Source organism: Mobula birostris, chromosome 7 (assembly GCF_030028105.1).
Source record: "Mobula birostris isolate sMobBir1 chromosome 7, sMobBir1.hap1, whole genome shotgun sequence".
In the NCBI taxonomy this organism is placed as follows: Eukaryota; Metazoa; Chordata; class Chondrichthyes; order Myliobatiformes; family Myliobatidae; genus Mobula; species Mobula birostris.
This window is the reverse complement of record NC_092376.1, coordinates 101,941,641-101,966,461: the sequence shown is the minus strand read 5'-3', so window position 1 is coordinate 101,966,461 and position 24,821 is coordinate 101,941,641. Positions and strand designations below refer to the sequence as shown.

Below are 24,821 nucleotides of genomic sequence, written 5' to 3'. Positions count from 1 at the left end.
GGCCTCTCCTAATGATGATTGTGAATGAGCCACAGCCCTAACAAGTGAATTAAGGTCTGAGACCTTGGTAAAAGTTATCTGAGAGCTCAAATCTCTTGGGGTGCCCAAACTTTTGCATGGTGCTCCTTTCCTTTTTTTCACTCTAAAATTGTACAAAACAAAAATAATACACTAATCTTGCTTAAAGATGTTGAAAAGAATGTTTCATCTTTAACTTTATGACTTTTGAAAATCAGTTCATCTTCTACTCACTTAACTATTCACAGTAACAGAAATTTTGACCAGGGATGCCCAAACTTTTGCTTGCCACTGTACCTGCAGCTGAGGTCCACAGAATAGTCTTAAGAAGGGAACAAGTAGCATAAACAATGTATTCATATGAATATTAAGTACATGATATTTTCCTTGATGAGATGGCTATCAAGTCTTCTTCCCCTAAAACTTAACAATGGACATACTAGAGCCTACAGAAAAGTATGGTGTACCTGATACTGATGTTCAAAGAAAACTTAATGGCAAGTTATTACTTAGACTGATGAACAAATCATTCCCCTGACATGGCATTCAGATATTTTGAACATCAACATTACATAGACCATAACACTCAATTGCAAAATGATTCATAGAAAGAACAAATACATAATGCAAAGTCGTTGCAAGTTCCACACCATTTCTTTAAAGTTGCTTCTAATTAATTACTTTAATTAACTTATGAGACAGCAATATCACTGGAATTTACTGCAATTCCCAAATTGTTTACCATCTGCTACCTTATTCCACTAAGTTCATCTATGGAATACATACTGAGAGAGTGGTTAGGTAAGTAGCTTCACCATTTTGATCCAGTAATAGTGAAATAATTAAAGCATTTCCCACTCAAGCAGGCTGTTTGGCATTGAATAACATCAACCTGAACATTGTACTTTGTAGACATATAGAGAGTAATTCACACTATTTCTGACTTTGGGTTTGCAAATGGTGAAAACCCTGAGTAATCTGATGGTATGTAAAGTTACCACCCAGAGAGCCATTTCTGACCTGTTCTTATACCCATGGTATTTATGTGATTCAGCCAATTTCTGGTCAATTAATATCACTTAAATCAAAGGCTACAATCTCAGTGGCTCTCCATTTGGCCTTGGATCACCTGGACAACAGAAATACCCTACATCAGGCTACTATTTATTGATCACTACTTAGCACACAACACCATCATACCCTCAGTAGGTAAACATGCTTCAAAGCCTGGGCCTCTGTATCTCCCTCTGCAAGCGTATCCTTGACTTCTTCATTGGGAGACCACAGTCAGTTCAGATCAGAAATACCTCCTCCTCGGTGATAATCAACACAGGCATATCTCAAAGGTGTTTGCTTAACCCATTGCTCTATTCTCTCTTCTCATGACATTGTGGCTAGGCACAGCTCAAACAACTCTAAATTTGTTGATGACAGCCGTTGTTGGCAGTATCTCAGATGGTGATGTGTAAAGGAGTGAGATCAGCTGGTAGAGTGGTGTCACAACAACAACCTTGCATTCAACGTCATTAAGCCACAAGAAATGATTGTGAACTTCAGTAAGCAGAAATCAGGATAACAAACATGAGAAAATCTGCAGACGCTGGAAATTCAAGCAACGCACACAAAATGCTGGTGGAACGCAGCAGGCCAGGCAGCATCTATAGGAAGAAGTACAGTCGACGTTTCGGGCCGAGACCCTTCATCAGGGTCCTGTCCAGGACCCTGGACCCCCATCAATTTGCCTATCGCACCAATAGGTCAACAGAGGACGCCATCTCCACGGCACTTCACTCTGCCCTGACCCACCTGGACAGCCCCAACTCTTACGTCAGAATGCTGTTCATTGACTTTAGTTCGGCATTCAATACTGTGATCCCCTCCAAGCTGATGGCCAAACTTCGCCAGCTTGGTATCAGCTCATCACTCTGGAATTGGACCTTGGACTTTGACTAACAGACCCCAATCAGTTAATTTAGACAACCTCTCCTCCTCCACTCTCACCCTGAACACCGGCGTGCCTCAAGGCTGTGTGCTGAGCTCTCTTCTGTACTCCCTTTTCACCTATGACTGCATTCCTGTACATGATTCTAACTCCATAATCAAGTTCGCAGATGACGCCACAGTAGTTGGACTGATCAGAGTGGATGACGAGACAGCCTACAGGGACGAGGTCCAGCACCTGGCCGCGTGGTGCGCCGACAACAACCTGGCCCTTAACACCCAGAGGACCAAGGAGATCATTGTGGACTTCAGGCATGCTAGGAGCCACACTCACATCCCATCTACATTCGCGGAGCTGTAGTGGAGCATGTATCAAGCTTCAAATTCCTTGGTGTCCATATTTCTGAGGATCTCACCTGGTCCCTGAACGCCTCCATCCTTTTCAAAAAGGCGTAACAGCGCCTTTATTTCCTGCGGAGCATCAAGAAAGCTCACCTCTGTCCCAGGATACTGACAGACTTTTACCGCTGTACCATTGAGAGCATACTCACCAACTGCATCTCAGTGTGGTATGGCAATTGTCCCACATCGGACCGCAAAGCACTCCAGCATGTGGTGAAAACTGCCCAGCAGATTATCGGCACCCAATTGCCCACCATTGAGAACATCTACCATAAACGCTGCCTGGGCAGGGCAAAAAGCATTATCAAGGATGCATCTCACCCTAACAATGGACTTTTTACTCTCCTCCCATCCGGTAGGCACTACAGGAGCCTCTGCTCCCACACCAGCAGGCACAGGAAGAGCTTCTTCCCTGAGGCTGTGACCCTGCTGAACCCCACATCACAGCGCTAAGCAGTATTGCATCCGTATTGTACTGTCTCAGTACTTTTATATTTGTGTGCTGTAGCACTTACTTTTTATTTGCAATTATTTTGTAAGTAACACTAGTCTTTGCATTTCTGGTTAGATGCTAACTGCATTTCATTGGCTTTGTATCTGTACTCGGCACAAAGACAATAAAGTTGAATCTAATCTCAGCTAAACTTCGAGTTCCTGAGTGCCAATATCTCTTAAGATCTATCCTAGGACCAATATATTGATGCAGTTATGAAGAGGGCAAGATAGCAGCAATACTTCATTTGAAGTTTGAGGAGAATCAGTATGACACCAAAAATGTCTATCAGTGTACCATGGAGGCCATTCTAAATAGTTGCATCACCGTTTGGAATGGAGCAACCAATGCACAGGATTGAAAAAAGCTGCAGAGATTTGTAAACTCAGCCAGCTCCATTATGGGCATAAGCTTCCCCACTGAGGGCATCTTCAAAAGTGCCTCAAGAAGGCGACATCCATAATTAAAGAATCACATCATCCAGGACTTGCCCTCATTGCTGCTACCATTAGGGAGGTGGCACAGGAACCTGAAGACACACTCAATATTTTAGGAACAGCTTCTTCCCCATCAGGTTTCTGAATGGATAATGAACACCACCTCACCTTTTTTTAGAATAAATTCCTTATTGTAACTTATTGTAATTTTTATGTATGGCACTGTACCGTTGCCACAAAACACATCAAAATATATGTAAATGATAATAAACCTGATTCCAATTTTCATCATTGAACACACTAGACATTTAATTTTTCAGCAATTCTTTGATTCAAATATTACCTGCCACTTCTATGGCCAAGCCCAGATATCATCTAGGTCTAAGTACATACAGATATGGACTGCTTCAATACTTGGGGAGTTGTAAATGTAACACATGTCGTCATTGAGCATCACTTCTTTTGACTTTTGGGAGAAGGAAGCACTTCTGAAACAGGCTTCAAAAAGATACTTTGGTGATGCCTTGAAGCTGAAATGATTAGCTTTCAACAATCATTAGTATTGCGCTAAGCACAATGGCAGCCAGCAGAGTTTTCCAACATCTGCAACTTTGCTTGGCTGCTTTGCGGTTGCTATTATTTTGCATCTTAATCCTTTGTCCACATGTGGACTAACATTGCAATGACATGAAGAGAATAGTCAGCTCTCCGGTGAAATGATATCGTATTTGTAAGTAGGATGCCGTGCACAATTCTGATTCAATGGAGACAGACGTGAGAAGGCACAGAGGAACATCTGGAGAAATTTCTGAAATGCCCGGTTCGCTGCCGCTGCTACTGTGCAATCGAGAATCTCCAGAGGGAAGGCCCCAAAATCCCCAGCTTTGCCTGCTGCTGGCAACCGAGGCTGGGGTTGAAGCGTTCGGCAGAGATGGTGCTCGGTACTCGGTGTCGGGGGGCTGATCGGGGCTCGAAGTTTTCAGACGACTCTGAGTCGGACTGTGGCCGGGCATGGCAGGGAGAGTTTTATTCCTTCTCCCGTCTGCATGAGATGTGGGACTTTCAAGAGACTTTGAACTTTTTTACTGTGCCATGGCCTGTTCTTCATCAAGTTATGGTGTTGTTGCACTGTTGTAACTATATGTTATAATTATGTGGTTTTTGTTAGTTTTTCAGTCTTAGTCTGTCCTGTGTTTCTGTGATATCACACCAGAGGAATATTGCAACATTTCTTAATGCATGCATTACTAAATGACAATAAAAGAGGACTGTGTGTCCTCATAATCTAATCTCATCTAATACTGATCCCAAAAGAACACAACTGGAGGACCCAAAAGCATGTCATTTCCAAATACCAGTTGACAACCTTGTCACAACTTCAATAACACTGTTGCAGATTATGGATAAACCAATAAAAGGAAGCAAACCAAATTGGATTTCTTATTTTTAAAGCAAAAGGAAATAATTATGCAATTGTCCATTTTGTCATGTAGGTATGAATGGTATATCTTGTCTAGAAGTGTGAAAAGTTCTCAGACATGTTTATCAACATTTCAGACATGTTATTAAAATACATACGTTCAATAGAAATGCGCTCAGCTGTTATTGGATAGCTATTCAGGCATGATATAGTAGGACTGTATGCTTTGATGTGATCTGTTGGCCGTGTGTTCATTTAGATTGGTTTCTGTCAAACTGTTTGTATTGCTTAGCATGCTTGTAACTTCACCAAGGCTTCATCTCATTTTAAATGTACCCGGTCCTTCACAAAACATGCTTATCTATATTTTTCGTTGGTCTGCTGGCTTGATTATAATACTAGAATGAGGAATATTCTAAATAATTGCATACTATTCTACTACTGCAAAGATCTCATGGATCCCTAATTTTGAGCAGCCAAATCAAATCCACATCTATGTTTAAGAACACTGAGATACCAATTTTGACACCTTCCTTAACTCAACATCACAAGACAAAGTCCTCTAAAACCTGGTGTTATGGTGCCCGTATAGGTTCACAATAAGACTCTACAAAATGTAGGCCACATTACATACTCGGAAGCCATCACAGCTATACCAGACATCAATGATGAAATTCACCTTCAAAATGCCAGTACAGCCTTTGGTATTTAAATTCCAAGGCCTGAAATTAGCCAATACACACAAGTAGCTTGTCACATGGCAGTTATTCAATAATCCTCAGAAACATGGGACTAGCTACTTACAGGCATTCAAGGAACTAGAAAATCACTTATATTGTCTCCACAGAATCCTCCAAAATCACTGGAAAAGTAGGGCTGTCGAGGTTATTATCCTCTCCCAAGCAACGTTCCCAGCATCAAGACCCTTGTTATAGCCGGTTGGCTACATTTAGGCAGACTATATTGCTTGCCTATGTGATACCAGATTCTCAAAACAATTGCTCTATTCTGAGATCTGTCACGAGGAAGACATTACTAAGCAAGTAGAATAGATTCAAGGATGTGATCAAAATGTAACCACCAGTTTGGCTAGCGGCTTAATCTAGGGGATGATAGTCCCCGGCCCAGCCAAACTTAGGAGATCTCATTTGGGTGGATGCTGTGCGATGTGTCCCGTTACAAATCAGTACCATGAAATAACAAACAGTACACAATATGCGATTAAACGATTGAGCTTTGTAATTCTTAATTTGATTATATGGTCAGTAAAGAAACAAAAAAAAAGGGCCATTCTCATGAAAGTCTAATGTGCAAACGTTGGAGCTCACGGTTTCGTCCAATTGTTCCTGTCGCCCTCCTCCAAGCGTAGCCGACCCTCAGACCCTCACTTCTCAGTCCACTCCGTTTGGTGGTCTACCAACTCTCTCCACTCGCGTCCTCTCCCTTCATCTCTCCCCGACAAAAGACTGCGAAAATCCCTCTTCCAGACCCACAAAAAACAGCAACACCCCTCTCACTGGCAAACATACATTCCAAAGTCCCCGTTATCTCTAGTCATAACCCAAACATTGTTGCTACAGAGAAACCATTACCTTAGCCTTCGCAGTGAAACATTACAGAGAGGCCATTACATTACCAGTGAAACCTTACAGCGTGTTACATAAGCTTTCTTGAGAAAATACATCTGCCCTGGCCTATGAGAGCTTGACTTATGTCAATAAAGGCCATTGTGAGTGGTACTGACAAATTCGTCCATCTGTAGAAGACATGGCAGTTCCCAGACTGGCCTCATCAGCCACCCCAGAAGCTACAAAACCAGACAGAGGTCATCCTCAATACCAAGCAACTGCCTTAAAAAAAGGATGGAGGGCTTTCTCATTGTGGAGACAGGATTCAGTCTGGAAGACACTGCAATAATCTAATTTCCTTTCACATGAGTTTCCTCAGTAACTGTTGCAGACACAGTCCAACAGCTTCTTCTGGACATTGGCAAGGTGGTGGTATTACCAAGCTACTCTTTGTAATAACCATGGAGGTGCCACAGCCAGAGTGCCTTATATGTCCTTCCTTCCCTTCGTACACAGCATATTACCCACTGAGTAAATGCAAGTGATGACCATCATGACATTTCCTATCCTACATGTGACCTCCTGGGGGTTAGACCTCCCAGACTGTTTCCACTCATCTGTGTTTCACCGTCACCTCCTCTGGATCCTTTTGGTGGAAGAAGCATACTTGTGGAAGTTAAGGGAGCAATTGGGAGTCCTGGACAAAAGATATGATTCATGTGCAAGACAATACCAAAATGTTGCTTGACCCTTCTGTGGGACAGTTCTCGCAATGCTTGGATATACTAGTTCAAAGGTTCATTTATTATCAAAGTATGTATGCAAACACAACTCTGAGATTCTTCTTCACCAGATAGCCAGGAAACAAAGAAAGAACATGAAAGTCATTTAGAGAGTAACATCAAACCCAACCCTCCCCCAACACAAAAAAACAACAGCATCCTGATCATTGACCCCCCCCAAAACCCCTGACCCCATACAAAAAACAGAAAGCAATAACCACCAAACCTCCCCTCGCACAACAAAATGGAAAGAAACCAGCGAAAAACATGGAATATAAAATTCACAAGTCTGAGAAAATCCAGAGTCCATAAACACAATAATCTAATCCATAATGCAGAACCACGGTAACATCCTCCTCCATCATCGAAAAAAACACTACACGAGAGCAGAGGCACCACCTGCCACAGAAAGCCACACAGCGATAGACCGCTTACAGACTCCTTCTTGGCAGCGATCAGTTTGTAATGCTGGTATTCTATTGTACTACTCTTGCTCGCCTTCCGCATGTCTCGATGTCTCAATCTGCCTCACTGCTTAGTGGGAACTAAAGGGTTGACTGGGTTGCTGAACTGTAACAATAAACCTATGCCTTAGGCATGTATTGTCTTGGTGAATCAGTGGAGGAGCAAATGCACTCTGTGTGGATACAGAACATAAAAACAGGAGGATATCTTTACATATTTTCTCACGTGACTGCAAATTACTGCAAACTTTCAGAAATCATCCTGCAAGTTCAGTGCTTTTAAACTAATTATCCTAAATGTATCAGACACTTGTAAGTGAAACCAAAGTTTAAATATATGTGCTGATTTTTCATGACATTTTATAGCTGTGTGAAAAATTTGAAGCTGCAATCATGAGTATAATCAGCAAATGACTTCAAAGAATACCAAGTTTAAAAAAAATCAGTTTCTGTATACTATACTCAAATGCAACACCATAAAATGAAACAAATGAGGGGATATCGCCATGGAAGAGAAAAGACCAACACATAATGAGAAATACAGACCAGAAAATTGACAAGTCAAAGAAGCAATATTCAGTGGGATTCACTGAAGTTGATCTCACCATACTGATTCCAAGTTAAAATTACAGCTAGTGAGGTTAGTTGGGCTCTACTAAAGCACAATGTAACAAACTAAATACAATGCACAACTAAAGCACAATGTAACAGGTATATGGAGGAATTTAAGGTGGGGGGTTATATGGGAACCAGGGTTTAAGGGTCGGCACAACATTGTGGGCTAGTACTGTGCTGTACTATTCTGTTCTAAACTGGACTTGTGATCTCTAGGCAATGACAGTCAGTCTAGGTCCCCATTTTTAACGGTTATTTTGTCATCCTTGCTGAACAACTGTGTGCCTGAACAACAGTGAGAGGAAGAACAAACAATACCAAGATTGATTCTTCACTGTACTCAGTTGTACAGAGTTACGCCAGGAACCAGTGACTTTGAAAGGGGAGAAATCAGAAGTTCATTTAATGATCTTTGTGCATTTATTCATACGTACACATCGCAAAAAAAAGTTCCCAAGAAACTGGGTCAGAAATGATTCTATCCACGATTCCATTTATTATTCAACACTAGCTTGCTTGTTCACAAGTTGTTCACATTAAGAATGTCAACTTTCAAAAACTACAGAGTAAGACTCCTATTTGTCTGGTTCACTCGCTGTTAATAAAAAAAAACATTACTTTTTCTTTTCAAATACACACGGTAAATTCAAAAGTGAACCTATTTAAGCCATGATAAATTAAGAAAATACATTAGTATTCTCTTCTTCCAAAAAGAAAGCTGTGCAAAACCTATCAAAGCTACAAAATGGCTTTCTTTGCTGTGTTTTATCATACAAGTTAATGTAATCATTTCCACAAGCCAAAGTCAAATTGAAAATAATACTGTACCTCTCAGATTTCAAAAATCAAACGTGTCATATATATTGTGCAACCCTGCCCTTATCTGTATCCTGAAGTTCATCCCACTTATGACCCTTCGAGAACCCCAAAGGAATCACAGTGTTCATAAAAACTCCAGTCTACTTCATTGAGCAGGTATAGAAAAGCCAAAGTTATTCACGCACCATTCATCAGGTACTTGCTAAAACTTTGGAATGCACTATAAACTATGACAGTGCAATTACAGTTGCTGAATATAGAGCTACAAAATTTAGTTTTTATTTTATTAAAAAGTCTGCTTGCAGCATGTGATTCTAACCATGCTTAAAACCTCTAATTATATATAAATATAATACGCCAATCAATCTAATTATTTCATGCCTACAAAAGATCTAACAAAAACATCCTCTCCATTCTGCCATGGCTGTCTAATACTGTAAAGATGATGGGGCAACAAAAATCGCTAGATCCCTTCTTACAAAATGTCTCCAGACCTGCTTGTGAGAACATTACATTCTTTTTTTTCTGTAAATGTATCTTATTTCCCCTTTTTGTTTAAACTGACAAGTTCATATTGAAAACATTGTCAACGTTATTCTATCATTGCAGTATCATGGCACATTAAGGATAATGTTGTTTCATGGGAATTTGACACCGCCATGTGTTGTTCATTAAAATTCTGTTGTGTTGCAGACAATTGCTGATCTTCACCCTCACAAAGTTCTGGATATGGAAACTCAGCTTTGCCATTTTTTAGGCATAGACGATCATCTGTGCCTGGGTCACCATGAGAAAGACAATCAGTATTTAGACGTTTCTGGCACTCATTGTTGTGCTCCATACGATCTTCTTCAGAAATCATGGGTGGCTCTGGAACCTGACCAGCAGACTGATATTCTTGTCCAGCCAATTCTTGTTCTGTTCTGCCCTCATTAGGGGGTAACTGCTCGCCTGTTCCTTGCTGTGGTGATGCCCCGACTTGCTGCCCTTGACATTTCAGCTGCTGATGACATAATGGACAAGTTTCCTGCACGTACAACCACTTCTTAAGGCAGGCCGAATGAAAGAAATGGCTGCATGGTGTAATTACTGCAGAATGCATATCCTATAGAGAAGAGAATTTAATTCCGTAAGAAACGGCAAGTCATAAAATTCCTTTCTCTTATACTCCCTACTTTTCCATAATTATTGACACCCATTGGTTTAATCTGTACCCAGAACTTAACACATTACTCATTATCAAAGCTCTATCATCAGGTAATTAATGCAATGTAGTCATTAGTGCTATCCCCTTCATCACCCAGGTGCACATCCATTTGTTGCTAAATAAAAACAATCAAAAATGCAAATACTTTTTAAATTGGTCTAAGTCTGACTACATTCAATTCAAAATTGAGATGAAATTTATTTCCTTAGGAAGGAAGGAATGATGATATAATCATGTTTTTGTACAGCCCATAAATTAAAACAAGAACTAAGTACATTCACAATGAACTAAGAGAAAAAAACTACTGGAGGAAGTCAGCAGATCAGATGCATTTGTAGAATTAGAGGGATGGATGACGTTTTAGGTTGAGACCATGCATGACAGATCTGGAAGCAGGATTTTGACCCAAAATGCTGACCAACCCTCTGCCTGCACAGATGCTGCTGACTTGTAGAGTTCCTACACCAGTTAGTTCTTTTGCTTTGTTACAGTATATATAGTCTTTTGTATCTTCATAATAGATAATACAAGACACACTACATTAACATCTGCAACCAAAGTAATCGAAACTGGGTGCTGCAGTCTCTCTGAGGGAACAGTGTGCTGGCTACTGTCCTTCAGTCCCTTCTCTACTGGGCAAGGGCAGGGGGAGGGGTGTGAGGCCAGTAATGTCTGTACACTGGCTGATGCTTCCCAATCCCCCTCTCTCAGTTGGAGGGCTATAATGCTGCTGGGTACGCACTTGTTGTGTGGTGATTGTGTCTGTTTCCAGTGCCTCCTCTGGCAGCCAATTCTACTTACCCTGCTTTCAGTGTGAGGAAGCTTTCCCCCCAGAACCCCTTAAAAACTTATTTCTTTTTGATGAGATACATCAAATTACATGCAGACGATATATATATAGGGTAGACTACAGGAAACCTTTTCCATAACAGAGGTGGTTAAAACTAGAAAAGATGAATGTAGGATATGGGGAAGAATTTAAAGGGGATATGAAGGAGGAACAACTTCTCCCAGAGCAAGGCAAGTACTTGAATGTGGTTGAAGTTGGGTTGTCAAAAACATTTAGAAGCATATAAATGAGCAATTAATCACTTAGGTATGGAAAGCTATGAACACAGTGGTAGGAGATGGAATTAATACAGCAGATGTCCACTGGTGAGCATAGATGAACTGGTCTGTTTCCATGAAGTACTCTCTCGGACTGATGAGAGGCCACAATACTGCCACCAGGATGCATTGCCAGAAAAGCCAGGGAATTGGACAGCACCAAGCAGCTCTCCAACAGGCAAGGAAAAGGAAGTCATGGACCCAATATGGGCAAATGGGACCAGTACAAATGGACAAAGTTTGGCAAAGGATTAGGTGGGTCACAGGGTTCATTCTCTGCACTGCATGACTCCATGATCTATGAGAGGGGCCGAGAGAAATTTATCTGGTACAGATAACCTCAAAATTAAGATATACTATTTCCACAGTAAAGGGAATGAAGAATCAGATGAAGGCACCTTGACAGCATAAGGAGCCTCTGGTGTTCGACTATAAGCAGTGAGATTCTTTAGTAGGCAAGGCATGTACAATAGCTATCTTAGATTCAATTAAAGCAGTGTGCCAGGTCAATTGATCTAGAGTCAGGAAGGAGAATTATGTCAAACAGGGCATATTTCTATGGAGTGACATACTGGAATTCATGTCTCTGAATGTGCACAAGAAACTCAAGATAGTAACAGCGACACTGCAAATAAGCAAAACGAAAGCTTGATAAGATTCTCTACATAGTACAATAGAATACCAACACAACAATATGCAATCTTCCATATTGAAAATAATTATTTGAATTATAAAGCATGCTGGAGAGTGATGTACCACAACCCGCTTCAAAGGGGAGAGAATGAGGTACAGATGCAATGCAGAACTGCATCAGGGAGGAACTTAAGATCAAACACAGTCTTAAGTAAGCCTCAAAGAGTGAAACTACAGCTCAATATTTCTGCAAACTGTAAAATCTGTCCTTCTGGTCACCTTCAATAAACAGCCACCTGTGCAACAGAGTCAGTGATTCACATAACCAATAGTTTTCTAATTTACATGTAATTCAATAGAATCTGCAACTCAATTAAACAGCCATCTGCTAACCTGGAAACAGATGCTAGCTCTTTAAAAACTAACATTATTGTGAAGAGACTCTTGCAAATGGAACCTACACCTGCTTTAAGAATCACTTTTAAACATTTTTGCCCATTTCAAACTATTTTTATGATTACCATTTCAAATTTTAGGTAGGCAACCTACTCTAGTTCTTAGACTATTATTCCCGATTATAATTATAAAGCTTGAAAGGGTAAATAATATTTAAATAAAGTACTATAAGTACCATCAGCAAAACATTATTTTTTCAAAGAAATTTGGTTCTACTATTTTCCATTGGACAAAAATATCTTTTCTCTCCCCTCCAATACAATAGAAAACTGCTTACTGATTCTATTTCACAAGAAGTTGCTTCTGCTTTCCCATTAATATATTATAGACTATCACCAGTGAAATGAAACGTGAATGCTGCCTCAATCCTTTCACTTGCCCCTTACAGCTAGCAGTTGACTCTTAATAACCTCAATCTCAGTAGAAGTCTAATTAAATACAAATCACTTGAGAACCTTTAAAGCTTTTATTATTATTATTATTAAAGCACAAGTCACAATGGGGGTAAATATAGTATACAGGAATTAGCAAAAGCAAATACTATACAAAATGTGAACTGAACATCAGGAGATCAATTGCGATAGTCCTGAAAGGAACAGTTTGGATACTAAAGCCAAGGTTTAAGTGCTTCACTGGTGCCATGCTACATACCTGGTAACAGATGGAACAAATATCATTGTGCTCTTCAAGCTGCTCTTTAGTGGCAGTTGGCAGCGAATTGATTTTGTTTGCTGCATCCCTGCGGAGAAGAAAGCTCTTCCATCCCAACTGTGCTCGAAGCCAGACATTGAAGTAAGAATGGACAAAGATGATCGATGAACCCATCCAAGTCCATTCTCCTAATATTGTCTCTGCTATACCATAGGCAACAACGCACAAAGCCACCAAGAACTCAAGCAGGCGGTATGTACCATTCACATAATAGATCACGTCATCAAGATTTTCCATTGGTTCCTTACTGAATTCCTCCACCATAAAAAGAATATAGATGAAGAGAGTTCCTAGTACCTAGTAACAAAAGATAAATATTTAAGAGAATGGTTTCAACCAAATATTAAGTACACTTAATTAGTCATACCTCAACAAAAATTGCATGTTTATAATACACAGTAATACCTGGCTAATAATTTAAATATTTGAATTCAATAAAGTCAAATAGGATGTGCTCAAGTAGAAAAAATATAGTACTTCAATTGTAAACTACTGACAAACCTGTTGATGCATCAAACCAAACCAGATTTTTCTTTAATATATTTGAAAATATTCCACTCTTTCATCAAACCATCAGAACAAAAGTTTCAACTTCAACCAGCATTCAGAATGGAAATTTAAAAGAATTCTTCCAAGATTTGGCACATTTGAACTGAATGATTACCCAAGAACCTGGCCCCCTTATATCCAATTTAGAAGCTCAATGAACACATAGTGCCAAGGTTAGTGCAAGTCAATGGGGATACAAACTGGTAATTATCAGATGGTCAAGGAGAAGGGGCACATGATTTTGCACACATCACTGGGCACCACCTCTTTAGTTTACTGATTCAAAGTCAGCTTAAAGCAGCTTGAAAAAGTGCAGTTTCACCGTTCTCCACAAGTGTCCTCTTAATTACCAAATTTAAGTTTGCCAGATCACAAACATGAACTTGGGCAAAATAACCTGGAATTTAAACATAGATCTCTTTACCTCAAGTCCAATATTGGAGGAAATATCTTACCTTCAGGAGTGAGACATGACTTAAGTTAAAGTTAACCATTCATTGAACTTCTGCCAGACAAATATGTGGCAGATTAAATTCAACACAAATCTCTGATGTGATCTATTTTGGCATAAAGAACAGAAGAGCCAATGTCTGCTAAATGGTACAATTTGAAAGATACTGTACAACAAATACTGACATCTAAGCACAATAACAGCGACAAGAAAACTCAGGGACAGTTCTTGAGACTGAGTTGAAAAGTGTCAATAGGCTAAGAAAGTTGTGTATTCACTTCAGAGCAGAAAAGATAAAGAAATGATTTGATAAACACATTTAAAATCATGAAGGGTTTAGTTAGAATAATGAAAACTGGTTAGTCAAAATAATGTAAGCAGAAGGCAGGGGTGTAACAAGAAAGATCAAAGTCAATATGAGGAAGAACTTCTTTGTTGAACACACATTCCAAGTTGGTCATAGAGCACTGCAGCACAGAAACAGGGCCATCAGTCCATCTAAGTCTGTGTCCAACTGTTGTTCTGCCTAGTCCCTTCGACCTGCACTTGGACCATAACCCTCCATGACTCTTCCATAAATCCACATACTTATCCAAACTTCCCTTAAATGTTGAAATCAAACCTACATCCGCCCTTGTTCCTTGAAGATGTTTCTCATGTTCCCCTTAAATATTTCACCTTTCACCCTTAACTTACCTGTCTTTGTTCTTCTACACTTCTCAGAATCCAGTTGCATTGTGCTCCCCTGTTAAATTGCACATCTTAATCAAAATACTTTACTTTTCAAGGCTAGATTCCATTTGCCATTTTTTGTTCACTCCACAATCCACTACCTACTATTGCAGTCAATGGACCAAATTAGTAAGCAAGTCTTGCATATAGGTGAAACACATTTACATGGTTGCATCATGCACTGAGCAAACAGAGGCGTTCATGGCTGTGAAGTGCATACACAATGCCTGCATACTGCCCAAGATCATCGATAAAACAATGGGTTCTACATTCAAATCCGAGCTACTAACAATGCACCCAAGAGACTTAAAGTATAACTCCAAACGATCATTTTCAAACGAGAAACATTGGCACACTATCAAGATCAGCAATTACTGCCCATCCTGATGTCCCAAGATTTATCAAAACTGCATTCTTTACTGCTCTGGCTCATGTAGTTGAAGGTACTCCTAACGTTGTGGGAAGAGTGTGCCAGAATTTTGACTCTGTGACAATGGAGTAGCACCAAATTATCAGGTGTGGACGGTGTAAAACTTGGGGAGGTGGAGGGGACTTGCAAATGCTGGGAGGCATCTGATGGCCTTGTTCTTCTTGGTGGAATAGGTATACAAGTTGGAAAATTTTGTCAAAAAAACATTGACAAACAACTTGCATATTTGGTGCATGGCACATCAACTATATACAATGTTCCAATAGCAATAGCATTGAAGCGTTCAATGCATGGATTGAATTTTAATCAAGAAAGCTGCATTGTCCTAAATGGTGGAGTTTTGAGTGCCATTGCAGCTGCCTTCATTGAGGCAAGTGGAGAGTTTCCATCATATTCTGAATGTGGTCCTTAGATGTGGAAAAGCACTGGACTGTCAGGAGGCAAGTCATTCAGCAGGGATTACCCAACACTGACTTTTTCATTTGACTGGTTAAGATTTTGGACGACAATAACACAGAGTGTCAGCCATGTGGATCGCAGCAATGGTGGTTTCCAAGGATGCTAAGGATTCATGGTTAGAATTACTTGAGACAATCATTAACTGGCACTTCCCACTGACCACTTCATGCCAGAAAGTTGCTTTGGCCTTCCTGCAAACATCCTTCAGTGGACTCATTTTCAAAGGAGTTGAAAATATTACTGAATATTGAGCTATCTATAATGCACACACTTTTTCTAACCTAATTGTGGGGAAAGGCAGTGATAAAGAAATTGGAATTTGTAGTGCTAAAGGCACATTGGGGAACTCATGAAGCAATGTTCGTAGAATGAAATCTTGAATCTCCCAACAATTGTATCCATTTTTCTTCGTAAAAACTACGACTTCAGATAGTGCAGTTTACCTTTCCATTGCCACTGACCAATTTTACCCAGCTTCTTGGGTTCTACACTTAATTGGATGTTGCTTCAATTTCAAGAGCAGGCACCATCAACTTTCCTGTGGAATTCAACAAGTTTGAGCAGACCATAATGATATTTGAAGTCAATCAAAACCAGTGCAATGTTATTGAGTGACTTCCTCATGAGGTGTTGCTCAATGGTATTGTTGTTGACACTGTCCATCATCATGCTGATGGCAGAGAAGATACTGATAGGCTAGGAATTAACTAAATTATCTTTGTTATCCAGCTTTGCCCTGTCCAATTCTCCACATCATTCTGATAAAACTAGCAAGACTTGGGGTTATTCTTATATACCTCTTCAGCACAGCAGGCTGAATATTGCCTGTTCCCATAGCTTTCACTTTAAACAATACATTAGATTGTGAGCTGAAAACCATAATTTAGAAAAGCAATTTCAGCTGTCATTCACAATTTTGCATGTGCAGTGCTAGAGGAATGTCCAAGATGTGTTAGAGGAGTACTGGGCTTAAAAGAGGGACTGGTGTTTTACTTAAAAGCCATCCTACATCCAATAACCCTCCTTTCTGCAGCTTCACTGATCATCCTCAATTAAAAGATAATTTACACAGGTCTTATAGCACCATGTACATTTTACCAAAGTATACAGTAACAGCTGACTGCAGCACCAGCAGGCTGCAGTCTTGGTTAAAAGGCTGATTTCATTTCAAATATTTAATTTGTTAGTTTTACTGTTAGGTTCGATTGTCATTTGTAGCAATAAACAAGCAATATAAACTGGTAAACAACCAGTCTGAAAACAGCTAGGTAATAAAATGGAGTTAGTTCCTCAGAACTTGTGGAACATAGGAATCAATCTATGGATTCTGCTAAGTCACAGATTTCTTAAACACAGGGCACAGTGCTCATTTAGTTCAATGCAAACAAAGTGAAACTCATGAGGAAGGGACTACAAAGAAGCTGGTGAAACTTAACATTTAATGAATTAAACAGACTAAATTAAGTAAGTCAGGCACAGCAAGACAGAGCATTTGTTTCAGCTAAAGTACGTAGGATACAATGGAAACCAGTATAATCTATGTTGATGACACATGTAACAAATGTCTACAACTTGATAAAATTTGGCTGAGAATTGATAGGTTTGAGTCAGAAATATGGACCAAAATGCATCAGACAAGGAAAAGTCAGCTGGAGCTTTTGGAATAAGGAAAAGACTATCACAGCTGTAGGATGACACATTGCAGATGAGGTTTGTTAAGAGGGCCAAGAGAGTGTGACAATGACCGAGTCAGGTATTCTGATCTAGAAATTACTGTTGAAGCAACAGCACAAAATGTGGGAGGAACTCAGGGGGTCAGGCGCATCCAAAGTAATGAACAAGCAGTCGATGTTTCGAGCCGAGACTTTTCTTCCGGACTGGAAAGGAAGGGGGAAAGAAGCCAGAATAAAAAGGTGGGGAGAGAGGAAGGAGGATAGCTAGAAGGTGATCAGTGAAGCCAATTCTGTTTTTGGCAAAGAAGCAGAGGTGCTCGATGAAGCAGTTCCCAAATTTAAGACAAGACTCATCCCAAATTTAAGACAAGACTCACCATGTAGAGGAGGCTGTATTGGGAGCACCAGACACAAAAGACGACCCCAGCAGATTCACAGGTGAAGTGTTGTCTCACCCGCAAGGACTGTTTGGGGCCCTGAATGGAGGTGAGGAAGTAGGTGAATGAGCACTTTGGCCATTTGCAGCCTGCAAGGAGGTAAACCCCAAACTGCACTGCTGGTCGTTGCCACCATTAAAGACATTTTATCTCAACCTCACTTGAATGGGAAGAGGAAAACTCAGTTGTCCTGAACCATGTGAGAACCAATGACATAGATAGTACAAAACACAATAGTTCTGTTTAAAATTCAAATTAAAATGCAGAATCACAAAGTTTAAGACCTCTGGATTATGTGAACTACATGAAAACTCACATATCAAAAAGATCAGGGAGCTGAACATGTGACTCAAAGATTAATGCACAAACCAGTTTCAACTGACAGGATACTACACCAGTACTCACAGCTAATCTTAATCTTTGTAAACCTTTTATTGACAGCTCCAATTATCAAGATGATCCTAGCTTAGTTCATGAAGCCAGTCCCAACAGAGCATGTTTTTCTTTGTCATATGAACACTGAAACAAGTGGAGTCAAGGGATATGGGGAGAAGGCAGGAACGAGGTACTGATTGTGGATGATCAGCCATGATCACAGTGAATGGCGGTGCTGGCTCGAATGGCCAAATGGCCTACTCCTGCACCTATTGTCTGTTGTCTCTTGAAACATACAGTACAATGAAATGTGCAGATTGCCCCAGCACATTCTTGGACCAACACAGTTCAAGAATGTGCTGGGCCATCTGCAAGTGTCACTATGCTTCTAGAGGCAAGACAGAATGTGAACTTATTAACCCTTACTAATTCGTGCATTCTTAGAATGTGGTAGAAAACCAGAGCACCCGGGGGAAATCCATGCGATCGCAGAGAGAATAAACAAACTCCTTATGGGCAGCAGCAGGAATTGAACCTCAATCGCTGGTGCTGTTGAGCATTATGTAGCCACTTCGTCGCATTGCTTGCTACTAAGGGCGAGCTCCGCTGAGGGAAAAATGAAGTTACAGAACTTCTTCAGGATAAGGCAATTGTCCAGGGTAGCAAAATCCAAGCTATGGATGGTACAGGCAAAATGAAGAATATATTACAATTGGAGTCAGAGCAAGGATAAATGGTAAAAAATACCATTGAAAACTTTATCTGAATCCACACAATACTTAAAAATATAAGTGAAATAATTGTATTTTCAAGCCATTATAGAGACAAACAATCAAGGCTGGAAATTAATTATTTCAGGATATTTACACTTTTAGAAGATTAAGCATAAAATGCCAATAGGACCCATCAGTGGGTTGTACAGAATAGAGTAATTCAGAAAATTAGAGGCAAATGTAGCATAGACGATTGACATATAAACTGGGCAGAAATAGTGTGGAGGATAAATTCATGACAGATTTAAGATATTGACTTTTAAATAGAAATGGATTTAAAAATCAATGTTGGGCACCTAATGATAAAAAATACATCTCAGATCAAATATTGTGCAATTAAAAAAAATAAACTGGAGGTTAAGGTGGTGTTTGGAAGAGTATTAATAATATGATAGAATTCAATGCAGGCACTGAATTGAAATCTGAAGGCAGTCAAATTTTAAACAAATCAAACTACAGGAGTTTGACGTGCAAGCTGAACACTGCACATTAGATAACTACATTTAAAGGTACGACAAACAACAACTAATGGCTATCTTTCAAATAATTAATATAAAGATAACACTATGGCACAAAAAAATGAAGATGTCCAACAATACTGACAAGTTAAGAGTATTATATCAAAAGCAAAGGCTTATAATGTTGTTAAAGGAACAATATTAGCAAGAGCATAAAGGCACCACTAAGGGGAAAGTAGAATATTAAGGCAATCCAGCAAGAAAAAGAGCACAAAACATTCTACAGAAATCAAAAGCGAAGATTAGCAAAAGTTAGACAGAAGAGTTTATATAGGGGAATGCAGAAAGGGCATTAGAGATCACCCGTGTGCAGTCAAGGAGTTTCAAATGATTGTAGTAAAAATACACTTGTATCTGGAAGGTCCAACTGCTGGTGAGTCAGTATTCTGGCAAAAACTAGACCATGAAGACAAAAAAAAACACTCCAAACAACTCCACAAAAAGCTTATTGAAAAGCACAAGTCAGGAGATGGATACAAGAAAATTTCCCAGTCACTGAATATCCCTTGGAGTTCAGTTAAGTCAATCATCAAAAAATGGAAAGAATATGGCACAGCTATAATCTGCCTAGAACAAGCCGTCCTCAAAAGTGGAGTAACCATGCAAGAAAGGGACTCGTGAGGGAGGCAACCAAGAGACCTATGACAACTGTGGAGGAGTTACAAGCTTCAGTGGCTGAGATGGGAGAGACTGCACATAAAACAGTTGTTGCCTGAGTACTTCACCAGTCGCAGCTTATAAGAGAGTGGCAAAGGGAAACCCACAGTTGAAAAAAAAATTCACTTGAAATCTCGGCCAGAGTTTGCCGGAAGACATGCAGAAGACTGAAGTTAGCTGGAAGAAGGTTCTATGGTCTGATGAAACCAAAATTGAGCTTTTGGCAATCAGACTGAACACTATGTTTAGCGTAAGCTAAGCACAGCACGTCAAAAACACACCATTCCTACCATGAAGCATGGTGGTGGCTGCATCATGCTGTGGGGATGCTTCACTGCACCAGGCCCTGGAAGGCTTGTGAAGGTACAGAGTAAAATGAGTGCAGCAAAAATACAGGGAAATGCTGGAGGAAAACCTGTTGCAGTCTGCAAGAGAACTGTGACTGGGGAGGAGATTGGTTTTCCAGCAAGAAAATGACCCCAAGCATAAAGTCAAAGCTACTGCCCTGGAGTGGCCAAGTCAGAGTCCAGACTGCAATCCAATTGAAAGTTTGTGGCTGGACTTGAAAAGGGTTGTTCACTCATGATCCCCATGCAATCTGACAGAGGTTGAGCAGTTTTGTAAAGAAGAATGGGGGAAAATTGCAGGGTCCAGATGTGCAAAGCTGATAGCGGCCTATCCACACAGACTCAAGGCTGTAATTGCAGTTAAAGGTGCATCTACTAAATACTAACTTGAAGGGGGTGAGTAATCATGCAATCTATTATTTTGTGTTGAACAATGGTAATAAACTTAGACCGATTTGTAGAAATTTGTTTTCACTTTGACATGAAAGAGCCTTCTGTTAATCAGTGTCAAAAAGCCAAATTAAATCCACTGTGATTCAATATTGTAAAACAATAAAACATGAAAACGTCTGGGGAGGGGTGTGAATACTTTTTATAGGTACTGTATGTGACGAGTTTCAGGCAATAGTAGTGAACACTGAAGAGATATCACTGCTCTACAAAAACAACTGTTAGCTGTTAGACAGTTTTGACAAACAATAGGTCATGTGGGTTCTTGGGATGAAGTTGAAATAATGCTCATATTCAGCACTACCCAATTTTCGGAGCAAAATGAGGGTCTTCTACGATTAGTCTTTACTGGTGAATTTGACCCAGAAGATATCTTCATAAGTTTTGAATCAGGATACAAACATAATGCCTGAAGTGCATCAAACTGGAAGTTGGTAAAGGAAGCAACAACTTACTCTGATATGTTCTGTTCAGTGTTTGACACCAACATCCTTGGACTCACTGATAACCTGCTTGTCCAAGGTTCAATTAACTTCGGCTGAGCCGCTTCAAATTAAACTTGCTGCTATTGTAGGATTGTGACCAAGCCTTTTGCTGGAATTGCAATTGTCGATATAATACAGAACCTTGTTGCCAATTTGTTGTGTTTGTTAGTCTAGAACTACTGATGGGGCCCGAAGCCAGGAGACAGAACAAAACCTTTATTCAGTAAAACCACAAAGCCGGAAAAACTCAACAGTGCATCCCGAAGTACGACTATTTAAACCAGGGGTTTCCAACCTTTTTTATGCCATGGATCAAAACTATTAAACAAGGGGTCTATGAGGATATAACCAGCACAGTGGATAGATGGAACAGATGGACATTATTTACTTGAACTTCCAGAAGGTGTTTGATATGGTGACAAATAAAAGACTATCCATAATATAAGAATGTATAGAGTTGGGGGGTGATATATTAGTATGGATAGTGGATTGATTAACTAATAGAAAACGGAGAGTTGGGATACATGGGTGTTACTCTGGTTGGCAATCAGTGGTGAGCGGTGTGCTGCAAGGGTCAGTACTGGGCCCGTAACTGCTCACAATATACACTAACGGTCTGGAAGAGGGGGCTGATTGTAGTGTATCTAAGCTTGCTGATTATACTAAATTGAGTGGGAAAGCAAATTGTGCAGAAGATATGGAGAGTCTGCAGAGAGATATAGATAAGTGAGCGGGCAAGGGTCTGGCAGATGGAATACGATGTTGGTAAGTGCGAGGTCATCCACTTTGGAAGGAAAAATGAAAGAGCAGATTTTTATTTAAATGGTCAAAATTGCAGAATACTACTGTGTAGAGAGACTTGGGAGTGCTTGTACATGAATCACAAAAGGTTGGTTTGCAGATGCAGCAGGTTATCAAGAAGGCAAATGGAACGTTGGCCTTCATTGCTAGAAGGATTGAACTTAACAGCAGGGAGGTTATGCTGCAACTGTACAGGGTACTGGTAAGGTTGCACCTCAGAGCACTACATGCAGTTCTGGTCTCCTTCCTTGAGGAAGGATGTACTGGTTTTAGAGGCGGTACAGAGGAGGTTCACCAGGTTCATTCCAGAGATGAGGGGGTTAGACTATGAGGAGAGATTGAGTCGCCTGGGACTGTACTTGCTGGGATTCAGAAGAATGAGAGGAGATTTTACAGAAATGTATAAAATTATGAAAGGGATAGACAAGATAGAGGCAAGAAAGTTGTGTCCACTAGTAGGTGAGACTAGAACTAGGGGACATAGCCTCAAGGTTCAGGAGAATAGACTTAGACTGAGATGACAAGGAACTGCTTTTCCCAGAGAGTGGTGAATCTATGGAATTCTCTGCCCAATGAAGTAGTGGAGGCTACCTCAGTAAATATACTTAAGACAAGGTTGAATAGATTTTTGCATAGTAGGAGAATTAAGGGTTATGGGGAAAAGGCAGGGAGGTGGAAATGAGTCCATGGCCAGATCAGCCATGATCTTAGTGACTGGTGGAGCAGGCTCGATGGGCCAGATGGTCTACTCCTGATTTAAAAGGCTTACCCATGAACTTTCAAGACATTGCTAGGAACAACGACCTATCAATGAAAGGCAGACTGTGACTGGTTGCCAGCCAACCAATAGTCACTCGTCGTTTTGGCTCACCATAACACACACATTAACTCTAGCCTTCTAGACAACCTGACCCACTGCAATCTGCCTATTATCAAAAAATGAATGTCATGGCCCAACATACATCTCTGCAGCATCTGGACAGTAAAGACACCTATGACAGACTTTTTCTCATAGGCTACAGCTCCGCATTCAATACTAATTCCAAACAAACTCATCACCTATCTCCAGACCCTGGGAGTCAATTCCTACCTCTACAACTGGATCCTTGAATTCCAGAACAACAGACCACAATCAATAAAGAAAGGCAGTAACAACTCCACCTCAATTATTCTAAACACTGGTTCTTCACAAAGATGCACCCTCAGCCTACTATTTTAATCCCTATGCATTCATGAGCGCATGGCCAGATTTTGCACCAACTCCATCTACAAGTTTGCAAATATTACCACTGTAGTGGACTGTATAATGTTAAGTCAGAGTACAGGAAGGAGCTGAAGAGCTTAGTAACATGGTATCATGACAACAACCTTTCCCTCAATGTCAGCAAAAGAAAAGAGCTGGTCATTGACCTTAGAAGGAGTGGGGGGCAGTACAAATGCCCCTGTCTACATCAACAGGGTTAACAGCTTCAAGTTCCTAGGAGTAAACACTGCTAATAGTCTGTGCTGATCCAGCCATGTAGACAATATGGCCAAGAAAGCTCAGCAACACCTCTACTTCTTCAGGAGGCAAAAGAAATTTGGTGTTATTGTTGACCTTTACCAGATTTTAATCAGTGCATCATGGAAACCATCCTATCTGGATGCAAAACGCCTTGGTATAGTAACTGCAACGCATGTGCAGAGATTGTAGACACAGATCAGCACATCATATAAACCAGCCTGCCTTCTTAGAATTAACACTTCTTCCTGTCTCAGGAAAGCAGCTAACTGAAAGACTGCACCTCAGACATTCTTTCTTCTCCCCTCTCCCATCTGACAACAGAAACAAAAGCCTGAAAGCATGCAGTACCAGGTAAAATGTTAATTTTCCACAGCAATCCTTGATCATATCAAAATGTCACTGGTAATTTGCAGCACTAAAATTTAAGGATCTGAAAGGTCATTTTCAATGAAGATGTTGCAGTGCAGCAATGCCTACACATCATTGTGTGATTGCAAAATAAAAGTTGATTCATTACCTGCAATGAAGTCAGAACACTACTGGAGATGATGATAAGCAGCCAAAAGTCCATTTGAAAAAACTGAGAAATCATGTAGGCCATATAAGCTGGAAATACCAGCAAGAACAAACATAGACTGACTGCTCGAAAATGCTTCCACAAACTCCTGTAAGCAAAGCAAAAGATGCAGTAAATACATGATATGAAATTCCATTGTTTTTTTTTTAAAGCTCATTTTCTATTCTTTCAAACAGCATCAGACATTCAAAAGAATTTTTAAGGAGCACATCAGAGAAGTCTAATCTGCTCTCAGACCCAGTAATTCAGCTTTCCTACTCTGATAACTCAGCTTTATTTGCACATATTCTTCTCAGTTCTTTTCCTCCATGGAACTTTAAAAAATATATTTTTTTGTGATTAATCTTGAGTGTTCCAACATAGAATTTGACTTGTATAATTACGATTAATCTTCATAAATTCAGTGCCCACATACAAAGCTCCATTTTACCCATGGGGGCTACAAGACAATAATATCATTGTCCTCTGATTTTCAACCTTTGGAATATGTTCTACTCATCACTTTAAAAACGGTTCTATATTTCATTTGA

General features: G+C 40.1%; 1 protein-coding gene across 2 annotated transcripts in view; it reads right to left on the bottom strand.

The window, feature by feature from the left end:
- Positions 1–8,616: 8,616 nt before the first annotated feature.
- The window catches only part of rnf145a (ring finger protein 145a), a 140,333-nt gene continuing 124,128 nt past the window's right edge, over positions 8,617–24,821 (bottom strand). For both annotated transcript variants that reach the window (XM_072263541.1, XM_072263542.1), the window contains 3 exons: positions 24,232–24,379; positions 13,014–13,370; positions 8,617–10,064 (listed from right to left, as the gene is read on the bottom strand). In XM_072263541.1, the coding sequence (XP_072119642.1) occupies positions 9,552–10,064; positions 13,014–13,370; positions 24,232–24,379 (1,018 nt within the window). In that variant the 3' untranslated portion in view covers positions 8,617–9,551. The remainder of the gene's footprint in view (positions 10,065–13,013; positions 13,371–24,231; positions 24,380–24,821) is intronic.